Raw genomic sequence first — 23,462 nt, forward strand, 5'->3', positions numbered from 1 at the left:
CACATCGAACTTTCCCACAATATCAGAGAAATTCAGGAATGAAAATGACGTTACATACGAGGTTGATGCATTTGTGCATGTCGTACTAAGCAAGGTATAAAAACAGTTGCTTTATGAGGAATTAGTTCGTGCCATTGAAAATTTGACGCAATAGACAAGGTGTCGCAGAAACCGATGTTGCTATAACCAAGTTTTACTGTATGTAAATGTCAGATGACCCTTTTTTTTCAGATACCCAAGCATGAAAAAGAGATTTTTTCTTATATGATAATAAATGCGATATTTTGATTATTCAGTTGTTAATTTGCCATGCTACCTGTTGCCCTCATTACCGTCGATAGTAAAGAGTTCCCTGTATAAGGATGGATATTAAGAGCAAAAATGTTGGAACAATGTGACGTGACTGCAGAGCCTTTGTTTTTGTGATAATGGTGCTGTGGAACCTTCAGGGTTTGCAGCATATGGGATCAGAGCTGAATACCAAATGTTGATGGTGCAGCTCATATCATGAAGTTCAGTTATTTGGATACAGCTAATAATCCTTGCTTTAATAACTGCAGTGACATTTTAGGTTAGTGGCCTCCATAGTCTCGGGGTAACGTTCCAACCTAGCGACTCAAGGTATGCGGGTTCAAAGCCGGCGGAGGTCGTGGAATTTTTAAGGGCGGAAAAATTCAGGGAACAAGTTCTCCGGGAGGGACTTTAAGCCGTGGGTCCCGTGTCATGGCTTTACGGCACGTAAAAGAACCTCATGTCTCAAGGGGACCTCTGAGCCAAATTCAGGACACTTCCCACCCAACGCCTCTGGTAGATGGGGGAAGCATTGAGATATGGCTGAGCCAGTAGAGGCCAAACTCGCTGGCTGAGTCAGGACTGATGGTACACACCAATACCGGTAGGGTATAGAGACTGGTAGAATATCACAGGGGGACACACAATGGACCAATATCTGATCTAAGTGCATGGGGAGACCCACCCTCTCCAATAACAACAACAACAATAACAACATTTTAGGTTTTTGCAGATGCTTTTTCTTTTTCATGGACAAACATAAATAAATACTCCATAACATATTCAAATGTAAGAGAAAAATTACTTTCAAATGCTCTCTGATTATGTGGTTAAGCTTATCTTATGTGATTATGAGGCCACAGCTTATTTAAGATTTTGTCACCTGGGCCAGTTCTTTATGGAACTGAGTGACTATTATGATGCCCCCATAAATGAAGTCCTGTATAGACTTTAAAGGATTCTGACGATGGTGTATGCTGTACAGAACTATAAGGTTTATTTTGGACTCTATCCATTGTCTGGTATATATAAGACAAAAAACCACAACATTTCGGAGACTGGTCCTGTCTCCGTCCTCAGGTGGATGGGGCAAGATAGACCTACTCAGTTGGGCCCATTAGAAAGAGGTAGTCTCAATCACTGGACAAACCCTGGTCTGTAGGAAACAACATTTTGATTTGTTAACCTCTTCATTGAAGAGGNTCATTGTGGTTTTTGTCTTATATATACCAGACAATGGCTAGAGTCCAAAATAAACCTTATAGTTCTGTAAAGTCCTACATTTCATTCAAAGTGTAGGATTAATAACGGGTTAATCAAAGGGGAAGCATAATAGATCATTGAAGGTCGGGATATTATGGCCCACCGCTTTTACGTACAAACATAAAAGGTGGTTCAAATATGACTGGGACTGATTTGTGTGTAAACAAGCCACACTATGCAGCAGCTGTGTGACCTTGAGAGAGTGAAGCCACAACCTCCACCCTCCCTCCTGTTCAGTCCTGTCTGGGAGTTGCTAGAGTGATGAGCAAACAGAAGGTACCATGGAGCATGGAACAATGAATTGTGATCAAATTCCTCGTTGGAGAAAACGTCTCGTCCACTGAAATTCACCACAGACTCCAACAACAGTATGGGGAAGAGTGTCTCTCATGGACCCGTGTGTTTGAGTGGTGTAAGTGCTTCAGAGAGGGCAGAGAGTGCGTGGAGAATGAATCGCATGATTGTCGGCCACAGACATCTGTCGCCGAGCCAAAAATTGATCGTGCAGACGTGCTTATTCGTGAAACTAGGCACATCACTATCAAGAAACTTGGAGCAATACTGTCCATCAGTGTTGGTAGTGTAGAAGACATCATGAAATACCACCTGCACTATCGCAAGGTGAATGCAAGGTGGGTACCATGCACTTTAACAGAAGTGAACAAAATGGTGTGCATGAAAGCTGCCAGTTGTCTCCTACAGCAGTTTGAAGATGAAGGTGATGCATTTTTGAAGTCTATAGTGACCACCGATGAAACGTGGGTGCACTACTTCATTCCCGAGTCCCAGCAGTCATCACGCGAGTGGCGACATACCAGTTCTCCCAAACCCAAGAGAGCGTGGAGGAGCCGTTCGGCAGGAAAAGTGATGGCAACGCTCTTCTGGGACTGGCAGGGGGTTATCTATGTAGACTTTCTGACAGATGCCAGAACAGTCAATGCAGCTTATTACTCAAACCTCCTGGCAACAGACGTGAAGGAAAAGTTCTGATCCAAGTGGAAGAGAGGTGGAAAGCAGGTAGCCTTCCTTCAAGACAATGCACACCCCCATACGGCCAAAACAACAATGGAAACCCTCAAAATTGAAATGGAACCTTCTGACACATCTGCCATATAGTCCTTATTTGGCCCCAAGTGATTTCTACCTGTTCGGAAGGCTCAAATCAGACTTGCAAGGCATGCGGTTTGTGGACGATGCCATCATCCAGACCTCAAGCCTTTTTTGAAAAGGGCAGCAGGATGGTTTCAGAAAGCTGGAAAAAATGTGTTGACTCTGGAGGGGAGTACGTTGAAGACTGACATGTGCAAGTAAGTGTTTAGCAATTATGGTTTTTAAAAAGAAAATCAGTCCCAGTCATATTTGAACCACCTTGTACATACATATGATTAAGATGAAATGCCAATAGATGTCACATGCAATACAGAGAAATTTTTGTAGACGTTGAAATGTAGTTTCCTGAGCACTTAACCAAATGACACACCATGAAGGTGTATAGGGGAATGGAGATATAGCTGCATTCTTTCTTAACCTTCGGAATTAAATGTAGGTGAGTGGTCAGCTTCAAACCATAGCTGCTGTAATTGCAGGGTGCTGGTACCCACTGGACAAGAGGCTGGATGAGTCCAGGAAAGCCTGGACATGATAGAAAAGAGAAAAATATCTACCCCTCATTCACCATATTGACTGAGATACTTTGGCTCCCAGACACAGCTGTTAGAAACCAAAATTACCTTGCCTCCTTAATAATACTGGAGAAGTGAGCAGCTGGATTCAACAGGAGAAACTTGAGGCTACCACGTCCTACTGTTGTCTGTCTGTTGCACACCACACGACCATCACTGCAGTGGTTTGTGAGAGCCTCCATGAAGCCTAGCACTGGCAGCAAGGGGTTGCTCAGGATTGGTTCAGAAACAGATGATGCTGGTATGGATTCTGCCAAGACAGTCATCTGTGTTAACCCAGTCTGGTCATAATACCTACCACTCTCAAGATATCAGACTTTTAGTCAACCTATTATGACTGAAAGAAACATGTGGTAAGGTCAAAACCATTCATATTTCATTTACATATGACTGTCTACTGCTTAGGTATGTGATGCACTATAAATTGAGCAGGCATCAGGCAGGGTGATAGCAAGAGGCTGGATAATGCTCTTGATGGGACAAACAGTAAGCAACCTAGAGATTTTCTCAAATCACCAAACTTCAAACAAATATTTTACAACACATATCAAATGAATTTTGCAGACCACTATAATCTCTATTGTTTGAATACTTAGGAATGTATGCACAAAAGTGGGCCTTAAAGGGAACTGAAGTGAATGAATTTCATACATTGCAATAACTGTACAGGAGAAACTGAGAACATAAAATTGAATACAAATGCCATTATATTCTGCATCAGTTATAATTGGTTCAAAAGTTGTTCAAGTTACAAACTATCCCGACTGAAATTTTCTGAGAGTTTTTTTGGTCCCTCCAAGCAAACATCAGAACAGCGCTTTCAAATAAAAAACCATGACTGCTTCCTCTTCAAACACCTCCTGACTCACCTTCCATGACCACTTTCATGTACTTCATTCAACATAACCTAGAGGCAGTAATTAAACAAGCAATAAATCAATTAAGAATGCCCATGTTTGCATAATTTCAAACATTTACCATAGGAACAGCATTGAACATTCAATGGTGGTGTTCCCACCACATAAGTTTGCATAACCATCATATTGGTATTACTGATGAAAAGTACCAAGAAGAGGAAGTCTGCAATGGTATGCTGTTCATACTAAATTCCATGATATATTAAATTAATATGCATGATACTGATGTCCATAACTTAATCTCAAGATGGACAGACACACAGACTTTGTTAGCAGAGTTCCAGAAAACTGTTAATTTCCATCAACTGCCATTGTACTAACCTTGCTTGGGTGTAGAGATATTGTCCACAGAGATTTCTTTGAGGAATGCCCGAATGCCCATCTGTTGTTGTGCTGATGATTTGACAGTACGGTTCAGTACAACAGCTGGATGGTAACGTTCAGCAAACCCATGCAGCTGCAGACAGGGAATTTCAACGTCATGAGATGTAAAAGCATATAGTACAGTGAAAGTTATTGGCAGAATTTATGTGTTCTGGGCCATTCTCTGTTCATTAAGTAGGGGTTACTGCATCTACAAATAATATTCCACAAAGTTCTAGCATTTTCTCATCTTTATTATTGAGAGATTATGGTAGTGAAATATGGATTTCAAACGAAAGGATTTCCAAAAATTAGGAGCAGCACAAATGTCTTTTTGATACTACTACTGGGCTTCACAGGGGCATGCGGTAGCGTAGTTGGTTGAGGCACTATGCTAGAAGCCGGAAGGTCGCGGGTTCAAGTCCGGATGAGGTCATTGGGGTTTTTTCAATTTACCTAATCCTTCCAGCCGCACTATGGCCCTGGGGTCGACTCAGCCTCTAACAGAAATGTGTACCAGGAATTAGTTAAATAAATTTTTCTGGGGAGTAAAGCGCACCTGGCGTGTAAGGCTGACAACCTTACAACAATCTTTAAGCCAATTGTCTAGATAATGTGGGACCCTCAACTCCTTCACGGCCTGTTACAGGGATAGCTTTACTTTTACTTTTTCTTTTACTACTTGGCTTCACTAGATTAAATCACCAAATAATTCTAAAATTTCAGAAAGACTGAAAGTTATAAATACATCAAAGGGTAACAAGGATACTGTTACTGCTGTAAGTGCAAGAAGGATTCTTGTACCTGTGTTTTTTAATGAACAATTAATTGCAAAAAATATTCTACATGCACACAGGACAGCATTTTCAACACCTCCTGTGATGTGTGAATTGTTACTACTTCATTCCAAACGTTATTGGCCATCAGGCAAGCTGATTCATCGATTAAATTCGCATGTGCCTCTTGGCAAACAGCACACTGGTTGCTCTGAAGTGCAGAACTGTCAACCTGGTCTACAGAGTAAAAGTATTCCCTGGACAACTAACCTATTACCAGCCAAGAGGAGGATAAGTTTTAGGATGACCAAAATGATACTGGAGAGACCAAGAACTGGTCTTAACAACTTAAACCTACAATGCTCATGACAATTCTTCTTCTTAGCGGGGTGAGACTAAGTGAGACTAAGCCCACTACTGGCCTATTGTACCAGCTCCAGATGATATATGATGGTGATTGTGGAGTAATTTATGAAATGAAGATTGGCAGGAGAAACCAAAGTACTCAGAAAAACCTGCCGCAGCATAACTTTGTCCACCACAAATCCCACATGACCAGACCTGGGCTCGAATCCAGGCTGCCGTGGTGGGAAGCCAGTGACTAACTGCGCTCATGATGATGGTATTATTAAGAGGTTCTTTTCAAATGGAACAAAAGGTTTGGCTGAAATTGCAGTATACATATTTCCTAAATGTGTCCTTTGTAATTTGTCATTATTCACTGTATTGACTGATGTTCATTTTTACACTTTATTATTACAACACTTAGAAAACATCAAGGAATTAGTCAAGCTGTTCTTCCTGCTATACCAGGAGTGTTATTCAGGAATCCACAGAAATCAACCTACACAAGAACTTTAATACAGAAAGTGTAAATCTTGCCTGGAAGGAACTCATTGATATGGTCAAGCAGCAGAGAGGATGTCACAAACATACTCCTCACAAATCCCATGCCAAATCAAAGTATAACCAAGAAGGTGCTGAAGAATTTGAATGATGAACAGAAACTGGAAAAAAAAATTGTTTTGCATTTTGAAAAAATCGAAGAACCAGATGTTCTGACACAAACAGTTTTCCATGGCAACAGTTCTCATGCAAAATTGGAGGAACTGTTGGGAATGGGATTTTCTATGATGGGCCATGCCGAGAGGTTATAAGGAAATTAACTGATGACTTAGGCAGTTGGAAGGGAGCAGACATTCAAAGAGGACTTAAGCACAGAAGCAGAGCAATATCTGGTGTTAGAAGCTGTTACCTAGTAAGAAGGAGTGAAGATACAACAAACTGGGAACACTCAGTATGTGCTGTAGTGATTTGTAGTGTGTAAATTAGTGACAGTGCTACAATTAAATGTAATTACTAGTCATATGTTCAAGTGGTCAATAAATACAAATATCCAAGGCAAAACTCCATCAAGAGTCACTCATGCACGTGACAATATTTTCATTTCACAAAGGACATACAAAACGAAGCTGTTGAAAGGGCTTTCATAAAACGATTTTCATAGATGCTTCCAGGTTTGACAGGAAAGACTGCAGCACTGTGTAGATGCCCAAGGGAATCATTATGAAAGAGATACTTGTATACTATTTTAATATTCAATTAAATATTTTCTGAGATCAGTCTTGTTATTTAATAGCCACATCATGTAACCCTCTATATGCAAACAAACTCACCCACCCTACATGCTTCAACCCTGAAGATGGAGGAACCATGTACCTCCAAAACACTGGCAACATCACCCAAACACACGGGATGTAACCACCTAAGAACTGAATTAACATCAACAGTTAACAACTGTGAAAGCCTAAAATCAGCTAATAAACATATATATAGTTGGGAACAAAAAGAGTTCTACACCTTAATTTGGTTTATATTACATGTTACTTTGAGCAGGCTGGTGCAGCAGTAACACATTACATGTTCATGTGAAGGGACACAATTTTAATCTTGGCCATTCTGCCTAAAGCTTTTCAGCAGTTTCCTGAGTCTCTCCAGGAAAATACAAGGGCACTAACAAAAAGGTCATCTCTGTCACTTCTGCACTGCCTCACACCTTGTGAGCAATCTTGCTTCTCTGACAGAATTCTAGCAGCTTGTATAGGTTGATGTTGTCTATTTCTGCTGACAGCACAAACTCAGCCAATGTATACATCTTTGTGTCCACAACCTTAATGCTGCTCTCAACAGGACTGCATCCTGGCTTCCCACCTGGCAACAAAACAAACAACATTCCATGTGATTTATCGTAACAGCCCAGAGAGGCCATGAGTGATTCCCTACAGGAATGTGTTTACTGACCCACTGCTTATCAATGATTATACACGTCACAATATATGCCTACTTGTGATTCAGTACAACTAAATGACTTAAGAAACACAAAACAAAACATGTCTCACAATACAAAATGTCAAGTTTTCACAACAACTAAATGCAATGGAGTCATCTCAGGTAATCTGCTGCTAGCCTGTCTGTGGTGAGACGGGTGAAGTCTGACTATATACACTGCCCTCCTGGTGCCCAGTCTGTACACATGTATGTGCATGTGTCTGTGTTCAAACTTACCAGGTTTTGATAATAGAGGAAGAGGACCATCTGCAAAATGTTGGATATTACTCCATACTAATAGTTATGTGCTCAGTAAGATTTCATTGCAGTGTGAAATTTAATGTAACAGTCCTATATGAAATACAGTTCTTTCAGAAGGATGCTTGACTCAATTGGAGAGGCTCATTATTTCATGATTATATGTAGGTAAGTCAATAAGTAAGTTACAAATGGATATAGAACCTAAACAAATATGAGTACTGATTCAAAAAATGCTTTTATTTCTCAACATAATCTCCCTATACATTGAGGCACTTGTCCCATCATTTCACAAGCCCCTGCAAACCAGCAGCATAAAATTCTTTAGGCTGCTGTCGGAACCAGGCGGTGACTTCCCCTTACAGGGAACATTTACATCCTGAGGATGTTACAGTAGGAGTAGGAATTTACATAAATGCCGACTCCTACTATAACATTGTCAGGAAAATTTGTAAGGCCATTCAACGGAAGCAATCAGAACTCCTCACCAAAGGCGTGTTGCTCTTGCATGACAACACGCATCCCCATACTGCAAACAAGACAAATGAGATGCCGCAAAATTTCAAGTGGGAAGTCCTCAAGCATCCCCCATATAGCCTTGACCTTGCTCCAAGCAACTTCCATTTGTTCGGCCCTCTTAAACACCATCTTTTGGCTGAACATTTTCTAAACAATGAAGCCATAGAAAGGGAAGTCACCGCCTGGTTCCGACAGCAGCCCAAAGAATTTTATGCTGCTGGTTTTCAGGGGCTTGTGAAATGATGGGACAAGTGCTTCAATGTACAGGGAGATTATGTTGAGAAATAAAAGCATTTTTCAAACCAGTACTCTTATTTGTTTGAGTTCTATATCCATTTGTAACTTACTTATTGACTTATCCTCGTATATCAGTTACTGAAACTATCTTAGTGCTGAATATGATACAACAGGATGATTATGAATACATTAAGGCAGGTTAGATGCTGGCTTCTCATTCCAGAGCCTGAAGTTCAATCCTGGATGACTTCACATAAGATTCATGGTGAACAAAGTGGTACTGAAGCAGGTTTTACTCTGAGTTTCTTCAGTTTTCCCCAGCTAATCATCATTTCACCATGGCTTCATACTCATAGCCTTGACCACACATCACATTATCACATCCTTGGTCAGGGGGTTTTATCTCAGACCCAACATTGGGTTCATGAGAGTGTAAGGAAATTTTAAGGAAGATTATAAGGATATGATAAGAGACAGTTGTGGCTAATTGTGAGGTATTATCTAAGCACAGCTGGCTGAAGTTAACTCTGGTCTCAAATAAGTTGTTAACTTAAAATTAGTCTGATTTCCCTGCCTGATGAAAGTACACACCTAACATACGAATAAGTCTGCCAACAACGAAGATGACCTGGCCAAGGTGAAGCAGATTGGCAGCACTGAATCTGTTTCTATAGCGATCCTGATACTGGCTCAGCTGGCTGTAGGCATGTGTAAGCTGAAAGAATAAACATCACTATTTACTGTCCAACATCCAGCATGCACACATATATATGGCTACTTGGCCCATATGCTGATGGCAGGGTGTTACAAAATACAAAGATACAGTACTACGCTACCCATTAACATGTTTCACTATCACTATCTAACATTAATATGTTTAATCTAATCACTAGATTTGGAGACAGGCAGTAACAGAAGAATCGGCAAGTGCACACAATAAGTGTAAACACTGTTCAAAATTGAGGTAAGTGCAAACAGTTCAAAATGTGAACTGTCTGCAAACAAATTTGGTTCAGTGCAAGTCTGAAGTTCTAATTTTGATCAAAAACATTAAATCTATGATCAGAAAAAAATTCTCTCTGTGAAGCTGCAAGATCATATTACACACACCGTTTTCCATTAAGAAGCACATTGTTTTCAGGTGTTCTTTACAAAGCAGAAAAGACTGTCCTATGTGGAAGGCCTGTCTGTGACTTAGTGCCAATGCCTAAACTGCTGAAGAGATTTTCTTTTTAATTAGGAAGACATTCATAAGAATTGTCACAAAATTCCACTTTTGGTTAATATCAAGCAATAATAACAGACATTTTATGTGAAGACCTATGTGCATTTATGCCTGTGCCTTGAATATAACTATAAATATTTATCAGAGCAAAAAAACTGTCAAACAATAGTTGTAAAGAAAAATAAGATATGCATTTTATGGTAAAGACTCTTTCTCCATGAGTCTTATGAATTTTAGGAAAACGAAAGAAAAGGTTTGCTTGTTGTATCACTTTATGAAAATGATTTTGTTGTTGTGCTATCTCATAACTCAAGAATGGCTGAGTAAATTTTGATACAATTTTATGTTGGATTTACCTGCACAAATTGGTCAAAGTTTATATCTGCATCTAACCGAGTATCACCCCCCAACTGCTGGGCAGAACCTTTAAAATCTCATATGTGACTTTCAGTAAAAGTTATCGGGCATTCTGATTATCAGCCACATAAACCTAAAATCTACAAGATAATTTTCAGACAGAGGCTGCTCTTTTACTAAGCACAAATTTATCACTGCAGGAAGTCTTCAAGAAGTCTCCAAAGAAGAACTATCCTGAAGAGCTTCAACATTTCAAATTCTCACATATCAACTAAATCCATATCTGGGTAAATCAGCATTTCAAAGGATGTTATAATGTGCTGGTTGGAAAACCAGTAAAAACACCACTCCTTAGCCATAGCTGTTTTCAACCAGGTGTCTTTTTCTTCACTACAAACAGCGAATGAAAGGTTGTTTTCCACTGAAGGGAATATAACAACTTCAAGATGAGAAAACTTACTTTTCAACAATGCTGAAAGGTTTGTTTTGAACAAAAATATGTAAATGCAGAATGATATAGGAACGTAGGATTTTGTGTGTACTTGTATATGATGAACAGTACGCCACTTATGTAATGACATTTACAGCACTAAGTGGGAATAATATCTCAAGAACCCACTTTTAATACTTGGCAACAGTATCTAATCACATGGATACTCCATTCTTAGTACTCAACAAGCCATACATGCTACCAATGTCATCCTTGCCAGAGTTGTTTGAAATGCTGTATAGTATTCATTTCTGACTGAATATTTCATACACTGAAAATGAGCAGAAAGTTCAAAGTTCAGTGTGAAGTTCAAAAATATATTATAGTGAAGTTCCAATTTCATTCATGTTCAAAAACGTCTATGTTCACATGTACCTATCCAAATTAAGTCAAATTCTGCCATCTTCTGGTACAGCATACTCAGAACATAAGCACAGCAAATCATACCTGATGTCCTGTCACCTCAGAGCTGTGGATGTGACTGATGGTTTCCAGCAAGTTGTGGGCCTCATCAATAATGATAACACTGCCTGTCACGTTAATGCCACATGCCTTGCGGGTGTTCTTATGGAGAAGAGTGTTATAAGGGACCACTACTACCTGTATGAATACAGCAATACTTAGTGCTTGAACCTGTGCTACAGTCATATGATATACAGTGGAACACCCATTTAATGTTCCTCAATTTAATCAGTTTTCAATTTCCTCCATTTATCCTCTTCCTCACTCTAGTGTTCAGATGGCCAGCCCTGGGTTACTTGCTCTCAGGCCAGTCTTGCTACATGGCAATGTCAGACATCACACAGCATGGATCATGCAAGACCTGCAGCAGTGTTGTAACTGGGAGGTAATGGATTAGCCTCTGTACTCGCCATACATAAGTCCATGTAATTCTGATCTCTTTCCAAAGAAGGACAAAGATTTGAGCCACAAAGAGAGAGTAAACATGCCGCAATGTTATCCACAAGACAGCTCAATTGAGTGCTCATTGCCAACAAATTATGATATCTGCCAGAGCTCTGGCAACATGCGAGGGGCATACTGAAGATCTATAATCAGATCTATGCACTATAAAAAAATGGCTTATTTTGTACCGTGTTGCCACTACTTGTTTAATGATCCTCGTAAAATGTAAAATTATACCCTCAAAACCTATTTGCATAGGTAATTCATACATAACATTCAGTCATGAATTTTTGGTCAAAGAAGTGCATAAATTATGCAGCTAAATAATACAATACCACAAAGCATTAGGGCATGGAACAAGTACTGCAAAGGGACAATGCAAACCGATATACCTGTCACCTGAATGCAATGATATTCTCTGACATTTTCCAGGAAGAGAGATCTTGACTTTTAACAACAAACAGTGAGGAGCAGATACATATACAAACCTGTGCATCTCTTACAGCTGCGCGAGAGCCATAGTATGGACATGCTGACAGCTTCCGTCCTATGGTCACCAGCTGTTCCACATCTTGCACCTCAAGCAGTGCCTCTTCTTGAAGCCTCTCCACTGCCTTCTGCTGAAGGTAGGGACAACCAGAAGAGCCACGAGATTTCTTTACAGCCTTTCCTGAGCTATCCACTGCTGTAGTACGACCTTTCTTCTTACGCTGCATATCAGTACATCTATGAATGTAGGAAATACAATTTACCTGTCTAACCCAAACAGGCAAGGATAGGCTCCAACGGCACACTTTCATAATGGTATAGAACCTTAATTTATTTTCACAACAGGAAACCTATTAGATCCCTCACATCTGCATTTAAATCCAATGTCATCTTAGTGTGGTGTGATATTTAAATTGCACTAAATTCACTTTGCACACGATTGGTAATCTGAAGTTACAGTGAAATAATTTAACATATTGAGATAAAATTTCAAATTCATACACATATAATTTTGAATTCAGATTTGCTCTTGCATTATGAAATCACACGTCATGTTCAATAATTTTTGTATACCAATAAAGTAATTAGGCTAATTAAGTGTGTTTAAACAAAACCCATAGTGTAATTTGTATAGTTGAATGCTCTTATAATGCATTCCTTGTTCAGTATGAGCAAGCCTATCAGCTAAGCTCATCTGTCAACAAATGAGATGTTCGTGACATGAATTACTTCCTGGGAAAGTAATCTATTCATCACTCTTGCCTACCAGCCTAACAAGACTACAGAGGTCACAGTCTGTGTTCAGAACCCCTGATGGTGGTCTACACTGTTTCATATAACAAACTGTTCTGTAAATACAGTGTAATAAATGAACACGGACAAACACATGGAAATGTTATGGCCAGTTTAAAGACAAATTATGCAACATGATACAGTTTTAAAAGGCAGTAACAGCTTACTGTTCATTTATGAGTGAGAGACTCTTGAGCTTCTGCACAGCCTTGTTGATGCAGTAGTTCTGCCTGGAGGCTAGTGAGACAAGGCGAATGTTCTCTGCATATGGGCTACGCTGCACCTCACCCACAAACTGTGCAAGCTGAGAATGAGTACGGCTGCAAAAGTAAATCTGCACAGAATGTAGGGTTTTAGTAATTATGCAGAAATCAGCTGTTTTATTTGTTGCATAAAGTCCTTCCAAAATATATATCATTAACTGGAACAGAGAAAGAAGCAATTTATACAGTTAAAGGTTTCACAATTAATACTGTGTGTTTAATTAAGATGATTCATTTGGGCAGAGAATGAAACATGCCTAGAGAAGACAAGATATGCATACAGAATTTAGGTCTTAAAAATTGCATGGATTGAAATCAAATGAGATACACAGGCATACATGGGTGGACAACATTTAAATTTGAGATGTGAATTGAGATGTATTGGCTCAAGATAAGATACAACTGGAGGATTTTGTGATGATGGTGATGAACCTCCAGATTCTATCACAAAGGACCATGAAGTGGGATGGTTAGGACCATTAACTGAAGATATAACCAAAATTAAAACATCCTACAGATGTGCAAGCATGCCTTTTTCAGTCTGACATAAGAAATCTGAAAAATTATGAGAAATGAGATGAGAATGAGAATTTTCTCTACTAGACAGATTATTTTTGCTGTAATCTCAATTATAACACTAGTCACTTTTCACAGTGCAAGTGTCCTATGCTTTGTTTAAAACATCTTTGAGGATGTATTATCATCAAATGGTGATGTACATTTTCATACCTTCATTATAAAGTCTGACATTCTCTTTATGACATATGATATGAAGCTCAACTGCCATATAAAAGGTGATGGTGAACAGAGAACTTTTCTTCCACGAGACTCCTTACTGTCAACCTTCAAGAATGTTTTAGATGGACAATGCCATATTTACCCCAATGGAAGATGATTAAAAAACCGAAATTAATGGCCGCGGGGATTTGTTGTGTTGACCATGTGACACCCTCTATCCACTAAAGTTGCTACTAACTTCACCAACAAGCAGTGGTTGCTCGGTCGGCATAATTCGCTTGCGGACTAAAGCCACAGATTTTTTTTTGTTTGGAATATGACTCACAATGTAAGATAATCCCATACTATGAATCATACCTGCACAGAACAAGTAATTTATAAACACTTGAAAATGTGTTACACATTTCATTTACTGAGGTACTTTCTTTCTTGAAGTCACAAGCCTTTATTCAGCTTCACTCTATTCACCATTCCTATTGTCTGTCTCCACTTCAGACTTCACAGTTCCCATTGTCTGTCTCATATTCACTGCTGACATTTCCAAGATCTTCCTCATCTCACCGCAATCTTTATATCTGTGAACCATCACTTGTGGAATGGTCCACTAAAATTATATCCTGACTCACTGGCACAGCAGTTCTTCACTGGGCTTGTTTATTTTCCTGGTTGATGTCAGAATAAGGTCCTTTTATTATTCTTAGGTGGGTGAGACTGAGTCCACTTGGTACTACGGCCACTACTGGCCTATTGTACCAGCCCCAGATGATGCATGATGGTGACTGTGGAGCAGTTGGCGAAATGAAGATTGGCAGGGAAAACTGAAGTACTCGGAGAAAACCTGCTCCAATGCAACTTTGTCCACCACAAATCCCATATGACCAGACCTGGGCTCGAACCCAGGCCACCACAGTGGAAAGCCAGTGACTGATTGCATGAGATATGGTGTAGCCAACATGGCCCTTTGTCAGGAATCTTAAGAGCTTATTCATTCTGAAATCTAGAACTTTTAGTTGGGAGGCCATCCATCCAGGTATGGCTGCTGAATAGAATATGAGAAGGAACCAACACAGTAAGTCTTCTCTCATTTCTTATTCAATTGTAAATGAAAACAGAACCAATTCCAAAATATAATGATTTTAATAAGCTCAGATGATGGACTAATTAATTAACTACATGGCCCCAAGTCCTTCTTGAGACGCCACCAGTCGGTCAGCTACTCAAGAATTATCCAATATTTTATGGTACCCAAAGGTTCACTACTGTGTTCACAAGAGCCCTCCACTGGTCCCTATCCTGAGCCAGACTAATCCATTCCACACCACGCCACTCTATTTCTCTAAGATCCATTTTAATATTAGTTTCCTGCCTATTGATATGTCTTCCTAGTGGTATCATTCCTTCTAGCTTTCCCACCAAAATCCTATATGCATTCCTCTTCTCCCTATGCATGCTACATGCCCTGTCAATCTCACCCTCTTTGGCTTGATCATTCTGATTATAACTGGCGAAGAGTACACGTTCTGAACTGACTGAATGGTAGTAAGCTTTACCTGAATATGATCTGCTCTTAAGTCCCTCAAAAACCAAATTTTGATATCTTAACTGTCATTCCCAAAAATCTGAACTCAGCCAAATGTTCAAAGGATCTATTAACTCTCTTTGCGTTACAATCTTCCCTTGCAGTCTGGTGATGAGACATCAACATATTGTCACATGTATGAGGACTATAGATGAGGTTTGGATTGGTAATTGGATTCATTGAATACTTACAGATCATAACTACAAGTAACTACAGCGCTATCACTAAATCACACTCTTAGCAGTTCTCTCAGTCTACTGTCTCTTCATCAGTCGTCTGGTAATGGCTTCCAATGCCATAGATCCCTGAACTTCCTTGTTCAAGTCCCTACCTGCTGGCGACTGTCTGACAACTAAACTCTAGACTTGTCCTGCTTATAACATCTTGGCAGGGACCGCACAGAAAACACTTCTCCCAACAGCTCTTCTATTGTTGCATCATGTAACTGTAGTATGGGCCACATAGAGAACAAGATTTCCCAGTTAGTCCATTGGTGCATGGTAGGAATCTGCTGTGGCCATTACCTAGCAACGGCGGCTGTTTACAGAGCCATTACTTAGCAATGGGTCTACATACAACATACTTAGTTTCTTCTATGTTTACTTCTAGACCAACCTCATTATTAGCATCAATTAGGGCTTCTGTGTTTTCTTTACAGTATTTATATTATCTGCCAACAGATTTACATCTTCAGCATAGACCAGCTGCTGATGTGTCCCTTTTAGTTTCAGTCCCACCTGGTTTTCCTGGATCTTCCTACTGACATATTCTAAAGGAAAATTAAAAAGCAATGGCCACAAAACATCTCCTTGTTTTAGGCTATTTTGAATAAGAAGCATATTAGATAACTATTCACCTATATGGAATTTACTATACGTTTCATTTAAACACATTTTAATCAGTCTAACTAGTTTCATGGGTTCCCCAAACTCTGTGAGTAAACTGTACAATACTTCCCTCCTACCTGAATCATAGGATTTCTTGATGTCTGTGAATAGCTGATCTTCTCTTTCATTGTACTACAATTTTTTCTTCAGTTTCTGGTGAGCGCAAAAATCTGATCACCGTTTGATCCATTATGTCAGAACCCAAAACGGTGTTCCCAAAAAATTTAATTTACGTATTGACTTAACCTCGAGTGAAAGATACTGGGTACACTTTTATATGAAGCTGATAACAGTGATATGCCTTGACAATTATTGGAATCAGTTGTATCATCCTTCTTGTAAGTTGGTACAACAACAGGCTCCTTCCATTGTTTAGGTATCTGTTCCTTATCTCAAATGGAATAAAATTAATGAGTTTATGGATCTCAGAATATGGTGTTTCATCTCCCGCTTGAATTGTATTTGCCAGAATTGCCTCAGTTGTATTTCCATCTTTCTAACTTCACTAATCCTACATATATTCAACAGGTTGGAGAAATAATTCTTCTACCTATTCAAAATGCTGTTTGAAAATGTGCACAGTCAAAATGTATTTGGGAACGACAGTAACACATCAAAATCTGATTCAGGAGTAAATTACAAAGAGAATGAATTAGGGTAATACTTGCTACCATTCAGTCCAGAACCTTTTCTCTTCTCACCTGCTGCCTCAAAACGTAAAAATCAGAGTACACAAAACTATAATTTTGCCTGTGGTCCTGTATGGGTGTGAATCTTTGTCTGTGACATTGAAACATAGACTAAAGATGTTGGAGAACAGGGTGCGGAGGGGAGTCTTTGGACTGAAGAGGGACGAAGTGACAGAGGCCAGAGAAAACTGAAAAATGAAGAGTTTCATAACTTGTGCTCTTACCCATACATAATTAAGGTGATCAATCCAGGAGCATGAGATGGGCAAGGCATGCAGTACAAATGTGGACAATAGGAATTCACACAGGATATTCGTGGAAAAGCCAGAAAGAAAGAGACCATTACAAAGACCAAGAAGTAGGTGGTTGGATAACACTAAAATGGATCTTAGAGACATAAGATTAGGTGGAATGGGCTGGATTGATCTGGCTCAGGATAGGGACTGGTGGAGGGCTCTTGTGATCATGGAAATTAACCTTTGGGTTCCATAAAATGTTGGGAACTTCTTGTGTAGTTGCACAACTGGCAGCTTCTCATGAAGTGCTCAGCTCCATGGAGTTAGTTTAGTTAATTATTCAAAATGCTGTAGAAATCTGCAAGCAGATCACCAGTCTCATCCTCTACTATGTTATTTTAGGCTGGTAAGCCTACTTAGATTCATTTAATCCTTTATATAAATCAATAAGGTTCTTATTCTTACTGTGTGCCCATGCCCATTAATTTTGTCCTTGAGATATTCTATCTTTTTGTTTCTGTAATGCCTACTAGCCTCATGTCTTGCATTGTTCAGATTAGATGATGGGCAAAGACCAAAGAAATAATGTTAAAAAATATTTAAGGCAGCCTGCATCACCACAGACATTCACTATTCCTGTACTAAAATCTTCTTAAGACAACCAGCTGTTTCATTATTAAGTTAAAAACCAATGTTTCAGAAATCTCGCCCATCTCTATCATTGACCCTGATTATGAATCTTTGGTTTTGAACTCAACATTGGCATGGCTGATTGCCTGCAAATATTTTAGTACACTTATTCACTATGAAACAATGAAATCTTACATAATTCACCGTTCCTCTCAAAACACAATGAAATCACTGAAAGTGGCAAGCAGCAGGACCATCAGTCACCAAATCCTCAAATTCTGGGGTTCCTGATGCATGCCTATTTGCAGGTGTGATGTTTATTAATGAAAATCTACATATATGAAGCAGATAACATTACCTTTATATCTCCATACTCTTTGCTTTCTTCGTCTTCTTGTTCTTCTGGCTCCGGATCAGAGTCTTCTGTGGTGTCTGACTCAAGACATTCCTCCAGCAAGATATCAGCATCATCAGCCTCAGGATCAGTGCCAGTGACAGGTGTTTCAGTGTTCAAATCCCTCTGTTTTGCTGCTTCTGTATATTTCTCTGATGGTCGTTCCAGTTTCTACAACAGAGACAGACTTCAGCCTTCTGATTAAGAAATCAGGAAATGCAGGCAAAGTATAAATATTTCCTTCTTTTTTTTGTTTTACCTACAGTGTCTTGATTTAAATCTCACACCACTATAGTACTGGTGGTCAGAATTAAACTTGGAAATAATAAACTTCGCCGACAAGCGGCAGTCGCTTGGTCGGTATAGTTCACTTGCAGACTAAAATCACAGAGTTTGTTTTTTGTTTGTTTGTTTAATAATGAAATTTATAGTGACATAACCAAATAGTTTAACATGAAATGTCATCCATCACTAGGCAATGGCACAGTAAACACAGAACAATAGAAGAACTGTTGGAGACTGTGTTTTCTACATGGTCTCCACCAAAGTTACATAATTAGGCCAGCAGCCTAGTCATAGTCAGTGTCAGGTGTGAGATGGTCAAAGGCCAACAATGATGTGAGCAGAAGAGGACACTGTTACCAGGCAATGGCAAGTGAAGACAAATGAGAAGACTTAGCATGTGCTGTCTTGATTCATAGTGTGTGTGAATTACCCACACTGTTATAATAATATGTAGTTACAAGTTACAAGTATTCAGCAAAACCAAGAAATCCTTAAGAAATGGAAAAAGAAACCACAAATAGAGCAGGAGCCGGTAATGTAGAAGCGCATAGAGAGAGAGGTGGGGGAAAAGGGAGAGAGAGAGAGATGTGCTACTTAGAAATGGCTGTTGTACAGTTGCTTATTTCATGGTCATTGCCTAGAGATGGGTGTATATGACACAATATGAACATTTGTGTTAGGTTAACTTCTTACATGAACTGTGTTTTATGTTGCAAAAAATCTCACACTGAATATTATTTCATAAATTTCATTTTTAAAGTGGACATGTAGGTGATTTCATGTGATTCTCTAATACATATTTGAATGTGAGTTCCTTGATAACATTTTAGATGATTACAGAACAGCTGGAAAGATGGTTGGGAAGAGCAAGGAAGAAGAAGAGAGTAGAATGGACTAAGGAAGGAAATACTATTTTCAAAAAGTTTCAACTGTTAAGTTCATTTGGTAAATTTTAAATAATATGTCCTTGTGTTGCCATAGTTGAGCAACTAAAATGAAATTAACCTGATGACTTAGCAGCCTCCGTAGTCTAGGGATAACGTTCCCACCTCATGACTCAAGGTACGCAGGTTCAAACCCGGCGGAGGTCATGGAATTTTTAAGGGCGGAAATTTCAGGGAACAAGTCCTCCGGGAGGGACTTTAAGCCATGGGTCCCGTGTCGTAGATTTATGGCACGTAAAAGATCCTCATGTTTCTAGGAGACCTCTGAGCAAAATTAGGCAACAAGTTTCCTGCCCAAGTAGTTTCCAATGCCTCTGGTAGATGGGGGAAATATCAAGTACCGAGGGCCGACCTCGTTGGCTGAACAGGGCTGATAGCACGCACCAATACCAGTAGGGTATGGCAACAGTAGAAATTAAAGGGGGACGCACAATGGAGCAATAACTGGTCTAAGTGCATTTATTTCCCACATGTTAAAACATCCGGCCTAAGGAAAAGTACTGTAAATAGTACTGCGGCTCCTAAAGCATAAAAAAAAATTCAATAAAGAAATAATGTTCCAGTGATTTGCAGTATTGTCACAAACATTTAGCATATAATTTTAAAAGTCTCATAGCTTGTTTTATGCTAATTAGACACACCTTCACTTTACGCTTGCGCAGCTGTTCCAGTTTCTCGTCATTACACAGAATCTTGTTCAGTTGCTGCTGCAACTGCTGCCGCTGTTGCAACACTTGTGACTGCTGTATCTGCTGGGTTAACCAATCTATTTCACTATCACCATCACAAGTCTTCATAAGATCCAACTGAGCAATGGCTGCTTTGAGCTGCCGTCGTTTCCTCTCCTCATGGTCTCGCAGCCAGCAAAGTGCACCACATATTAAGCTCAGAGACTTGCCCTGGAATTTATTATTACTTATTCACATCAGATCCGAGGTTCTCACTGCTGTGAGTACGAAGATTATGGTCTTCTGGAATGTGATGCTGTCTAGTTTCATGAAAAGGTACCAACACTAGAGAGGAACCTGTGTGCCTGTATTTTCAGGGAAGAAGAGTGATCTGCCCTGAAAATGGAGGCATCAGATTCCTAAAAAAGTTATACACTTCTACCAAACTATTCAGCTTCACAACCCAGAAGACTAATATTAATTATTACTACTTATAATATTAGAGGTATTCCACATTCATCCTTTCTTTTGTTAAATACAGGAAGGGTGAGAGAAACACTGTGTGTTTGAAACATGTCCCAGACAATGGATAATGGCTGGACATAATGTTACAGTAATGAACAGACCACTGTCACAAAATTTTACTCTCTGGGGCATAATGCTGCTATTTTGGATTTTAGATGTGCTTGTTATACCTACAATGTGACATGATGTCAGACTTAAATAATCTGATGGCCGCGCCATAGCTAAAGCGGTTAGTCGCTGGCTTCCCACCATGGTGGCCCGGGTTCAATCCCAGGTCTGGTCAAGTGGGATTTGTGGTGGACAAAGTGGCGCTGGGGCAGGTTTTCTCTGAGTACTTCGGTTTCCTCTGCCAATCTTCATTCCACCAACTGCTCCACAATCACCCTCACCTATCATCTGGGGCTGGTACAATAGGCCAGAAGTGCCCATAGTACATGGGATTTAGTCCCACCCCACTAGCAATAAAAAAAATAATAAATAATCTGATACATATATTCATTCTGTTCTATTTCCTTCCAGTGCTCTTGGTATTCTGTTATGTAACAAAGAGTTAACATGGCACTTTCTGAGAGTATGTTCTATAAATACAAGATCATTCTTAACCCATATTATGAGGGCATTATATGTGAGGTGGGGGAAAAAGAACTCTTTGCAAAAAACAAATGTTACAGAACTGAAACAGATGTAAAACACAAACTGCTGGGGCTATAAACATGGGGCTTACTCTTGTTGATCAAGAACCTCACCATCATCTTCCTTAATAACACTATTTGAATTTAAACTGCTCAGTGAATGCTTTAACCTTTACACTGCTGCGGTCGACATATATCGATCTCTGAAAAACATAGCATCCTTGCTGCGATCGACAAAAACCATATTGCGAATTTAGAATCTCAAATCTCAGGTTTCTTTGCACGAATCTCATTCAAACTTGGCAGGTGCGTAGAGTCATCTATTGGGAACGTAATGAAGCATCATTTATTTCAATAGCTGCATTCTTCTGCCTTCTAGCTTAAGGAATGTAAAAGGTTGCATCTGCACAGTGAGGCATGCACTCTGTGGTCATTTGAAGAGGGTATTTCACAGGGCTAGTAAAAATGGCTTCGTATAGAACGTAGTGCTTTCTATAATAGTTTTATTAAAGTTGTGGACTTTGGTCAACATGTGACATAGTGATAAGACTAGAATAGTGAATTATGTACATTTTTGGCCATCTTGGACAACTCTGATTTAAATGGACCTTTCCCCTGTGAAAAATACTGAATAATTTAAAATTTTTGCAGCTTCTGATGCCTGTTCCCTGTCTGAGGTAAAATTAGTTACATTTTATCACAAATTTTCATACTTTGCACTTAATTAGTTATAAAAGATTTACTCAAAAATAATTCAGCACAGAGGGCACTGAGAGTTACTTAACATACTAGCAGTGAAAGGGTTAAATCTACTTAGGATTTTAAAAAAGGTTAAGCTGAGCATTTAAACAACTGGTAGAGAATGTGTTACCCATATCTATAAGAATTTGTCATATAAACAGCAAATGATGCAGTGCAAGTACTGAGAAATTTCTGTAATAAAATCTGCAATTCAGCTTACGTTCAGAATATGGAAACAGTTTTTGTTCCTATACTATGGTGTACTGTTTTTGTAATACCAGCTCCTGTTGGTCCGGAGATAGGGACTAGCTCTAATGGCTATGCCATAGCTCAAGTGGTTAGTTGCTGGCTTCCCATTGCGGCGGCCTGGGTTCGATCCCGGGTCTGGTCAAGTGGGATTTGTGGTGGGCAAAGTGGCACTGGGGTGGGTTTTCTCCAAGTACTTCGGTTTCCCTTCCCAATCTTCATTCCACCAAATTCTCCATCATCATAATCACCCGGAGCAGGCTACAATAGGCTGATCAGTGGCCGCCGTGCCAAGTGAACCCAGTTGGACTCCACCCCCCACTAAGCGAATTAAAAAAAAATAATTAGGGACTAGCTCTATTGGGCCCAAAAGAGTACCTTTTACCTGAATACAGAGACAGAATCCAGTCTCTGAAATGTTGTGTTTTGAAAAATAAACAGAACAGTTTTTAGATATAGACAAGTCGATGGATAATGTCCAAAAACATAATACTCGTACCAGCTCCTGTTGGTTTGGACTTGGTGAGGCAGAGCAGAACTTAATGCCTAGAGGCTGGTGTATTCCAAACACTAAAAGGTGATACAGTTATATGCCCTGAAAACTGAAGGCACTCCAGAAGAGGTTAGGTTACTACATCAGTTAGGGTTTCAGTATGATACTAAAGATAAATAAATTCATGTTCCACAATTCATGTACTACCATCTACATGCCTCTTTTGGAACACTGACAATCTTCCTACTATGTAAGCACTCTATGTCACCATTTCAGAACAACAACATCTTAAATACACCTGTCAATGTATTCTGAATATGTGACACTGCAATTTTACATTTTCTTTCATTTCCTAATAGCCATACACAGGGGTTACAGGAAAGAGATCTACAAAATTAATCCATAAATAAGAGTACTCAACTGTTCCTGTGGGACTCTCAAAAATCCCCAATTTCCCCTCCTCTAGAGTTTTGTACAGGTGCTTCATGAAATCCAGCTGAATTGAATATGGTTTGAATGGGAAAGGGAACTCCTCTGGAGGAACCAGCTTCTCCTCTGACATCTGGAAGCAATCATACATGATTTTATTAATCTGTCATATACAAGACAAACATTTAAC

At 39.4% G+C, this 23,462-nt stretch overlaps 2 protein-coding genes across 7 annotated transcripts in view; one reads left to right on the forward strand and one right to left on the reverse strand.

Annotated features, from left to right (window-relative positions):
- LOC111867137 (ATP-dependent DNA helicase DDX11) overlaps positions 1-23,462 on the reverse strand; it is a 49,121-nt gene that overhangs the window by 14,701 nt on the left and 10,958 nt on the right. For 5 of the 6 annotated variants that reach the window (XM_033752568.1, XM_033752566.1, XM_023856686.2 and 2 more), the window contains exons 2-11: positions 23,265-23,405; positions 20,180-20,437; positions 18,274-18,480; positions 13,061-13,227; positions 12,101-12,338; positions 11,154-11,306; positions 9,226-9,349; positions 7,349-7,503; positions 4,475-4,610; positions 3,285-3,486 (exon numbers count right to left, since the gene is read on the reverse strand). In XM_033752568.1, the coding sequence (XP_033608459.1) occupies positions 3,285-3,486; positions 4,475-4,610; positions 7,349-7,503; positions 9,226-9,349; positions 11,154-11,306; positions 12,101-12,338; positions 13,061-13,227; positions 18,274-18,480; positions 20,180-20,437; positions 23,265-23,405 (1,781 nt within the window). The remainder of the gene's footprint in view (positions 1-3,284; positions 3,487-4,474; positions 4,611-7,348; positions 7,504-9,225; positions 9,350-11,153; positions 11,307-12,100; positions 12,339-13,060; positions 13,228-18,273; positions 18,481-20,179; positions 20,438-23,264; positions 23,406-23,462) is intronic. The other variant, XM_023856687.2, reaches the window with a different exon arrangement.
- Positions 20,449-23,462, forward strand: part of LOC111867140 (probable maltase-glucoamylase 2) — a 33,666-nt gene continuing 30,652 nt past the window's right edge. The window contains exon 1 of the mRNA XM_033752564.1: positions 20,449-20,486. The gene's annotated coding sequence lies outside the window, so the exon portion shown is untranslated. The remainder of the gene's footprint in view (positions 20,487-23,462) is intronic.

The sequence above is a fragment of the Cryptotermes secundus genome, unplaced genomic scaffold, assembly GCF_002891405.2.
Source record: "Cryptotermes secundus unplaced genomic scaffold, Csec_1.0 scaffold443, whole genome shotgun sequence".
NCBI lineage: Eukaryota > Metazoa > Arthropoda > Insecta > Blattodea > Kalotermitidae > Cryptotermes > Cryptotermes secundus.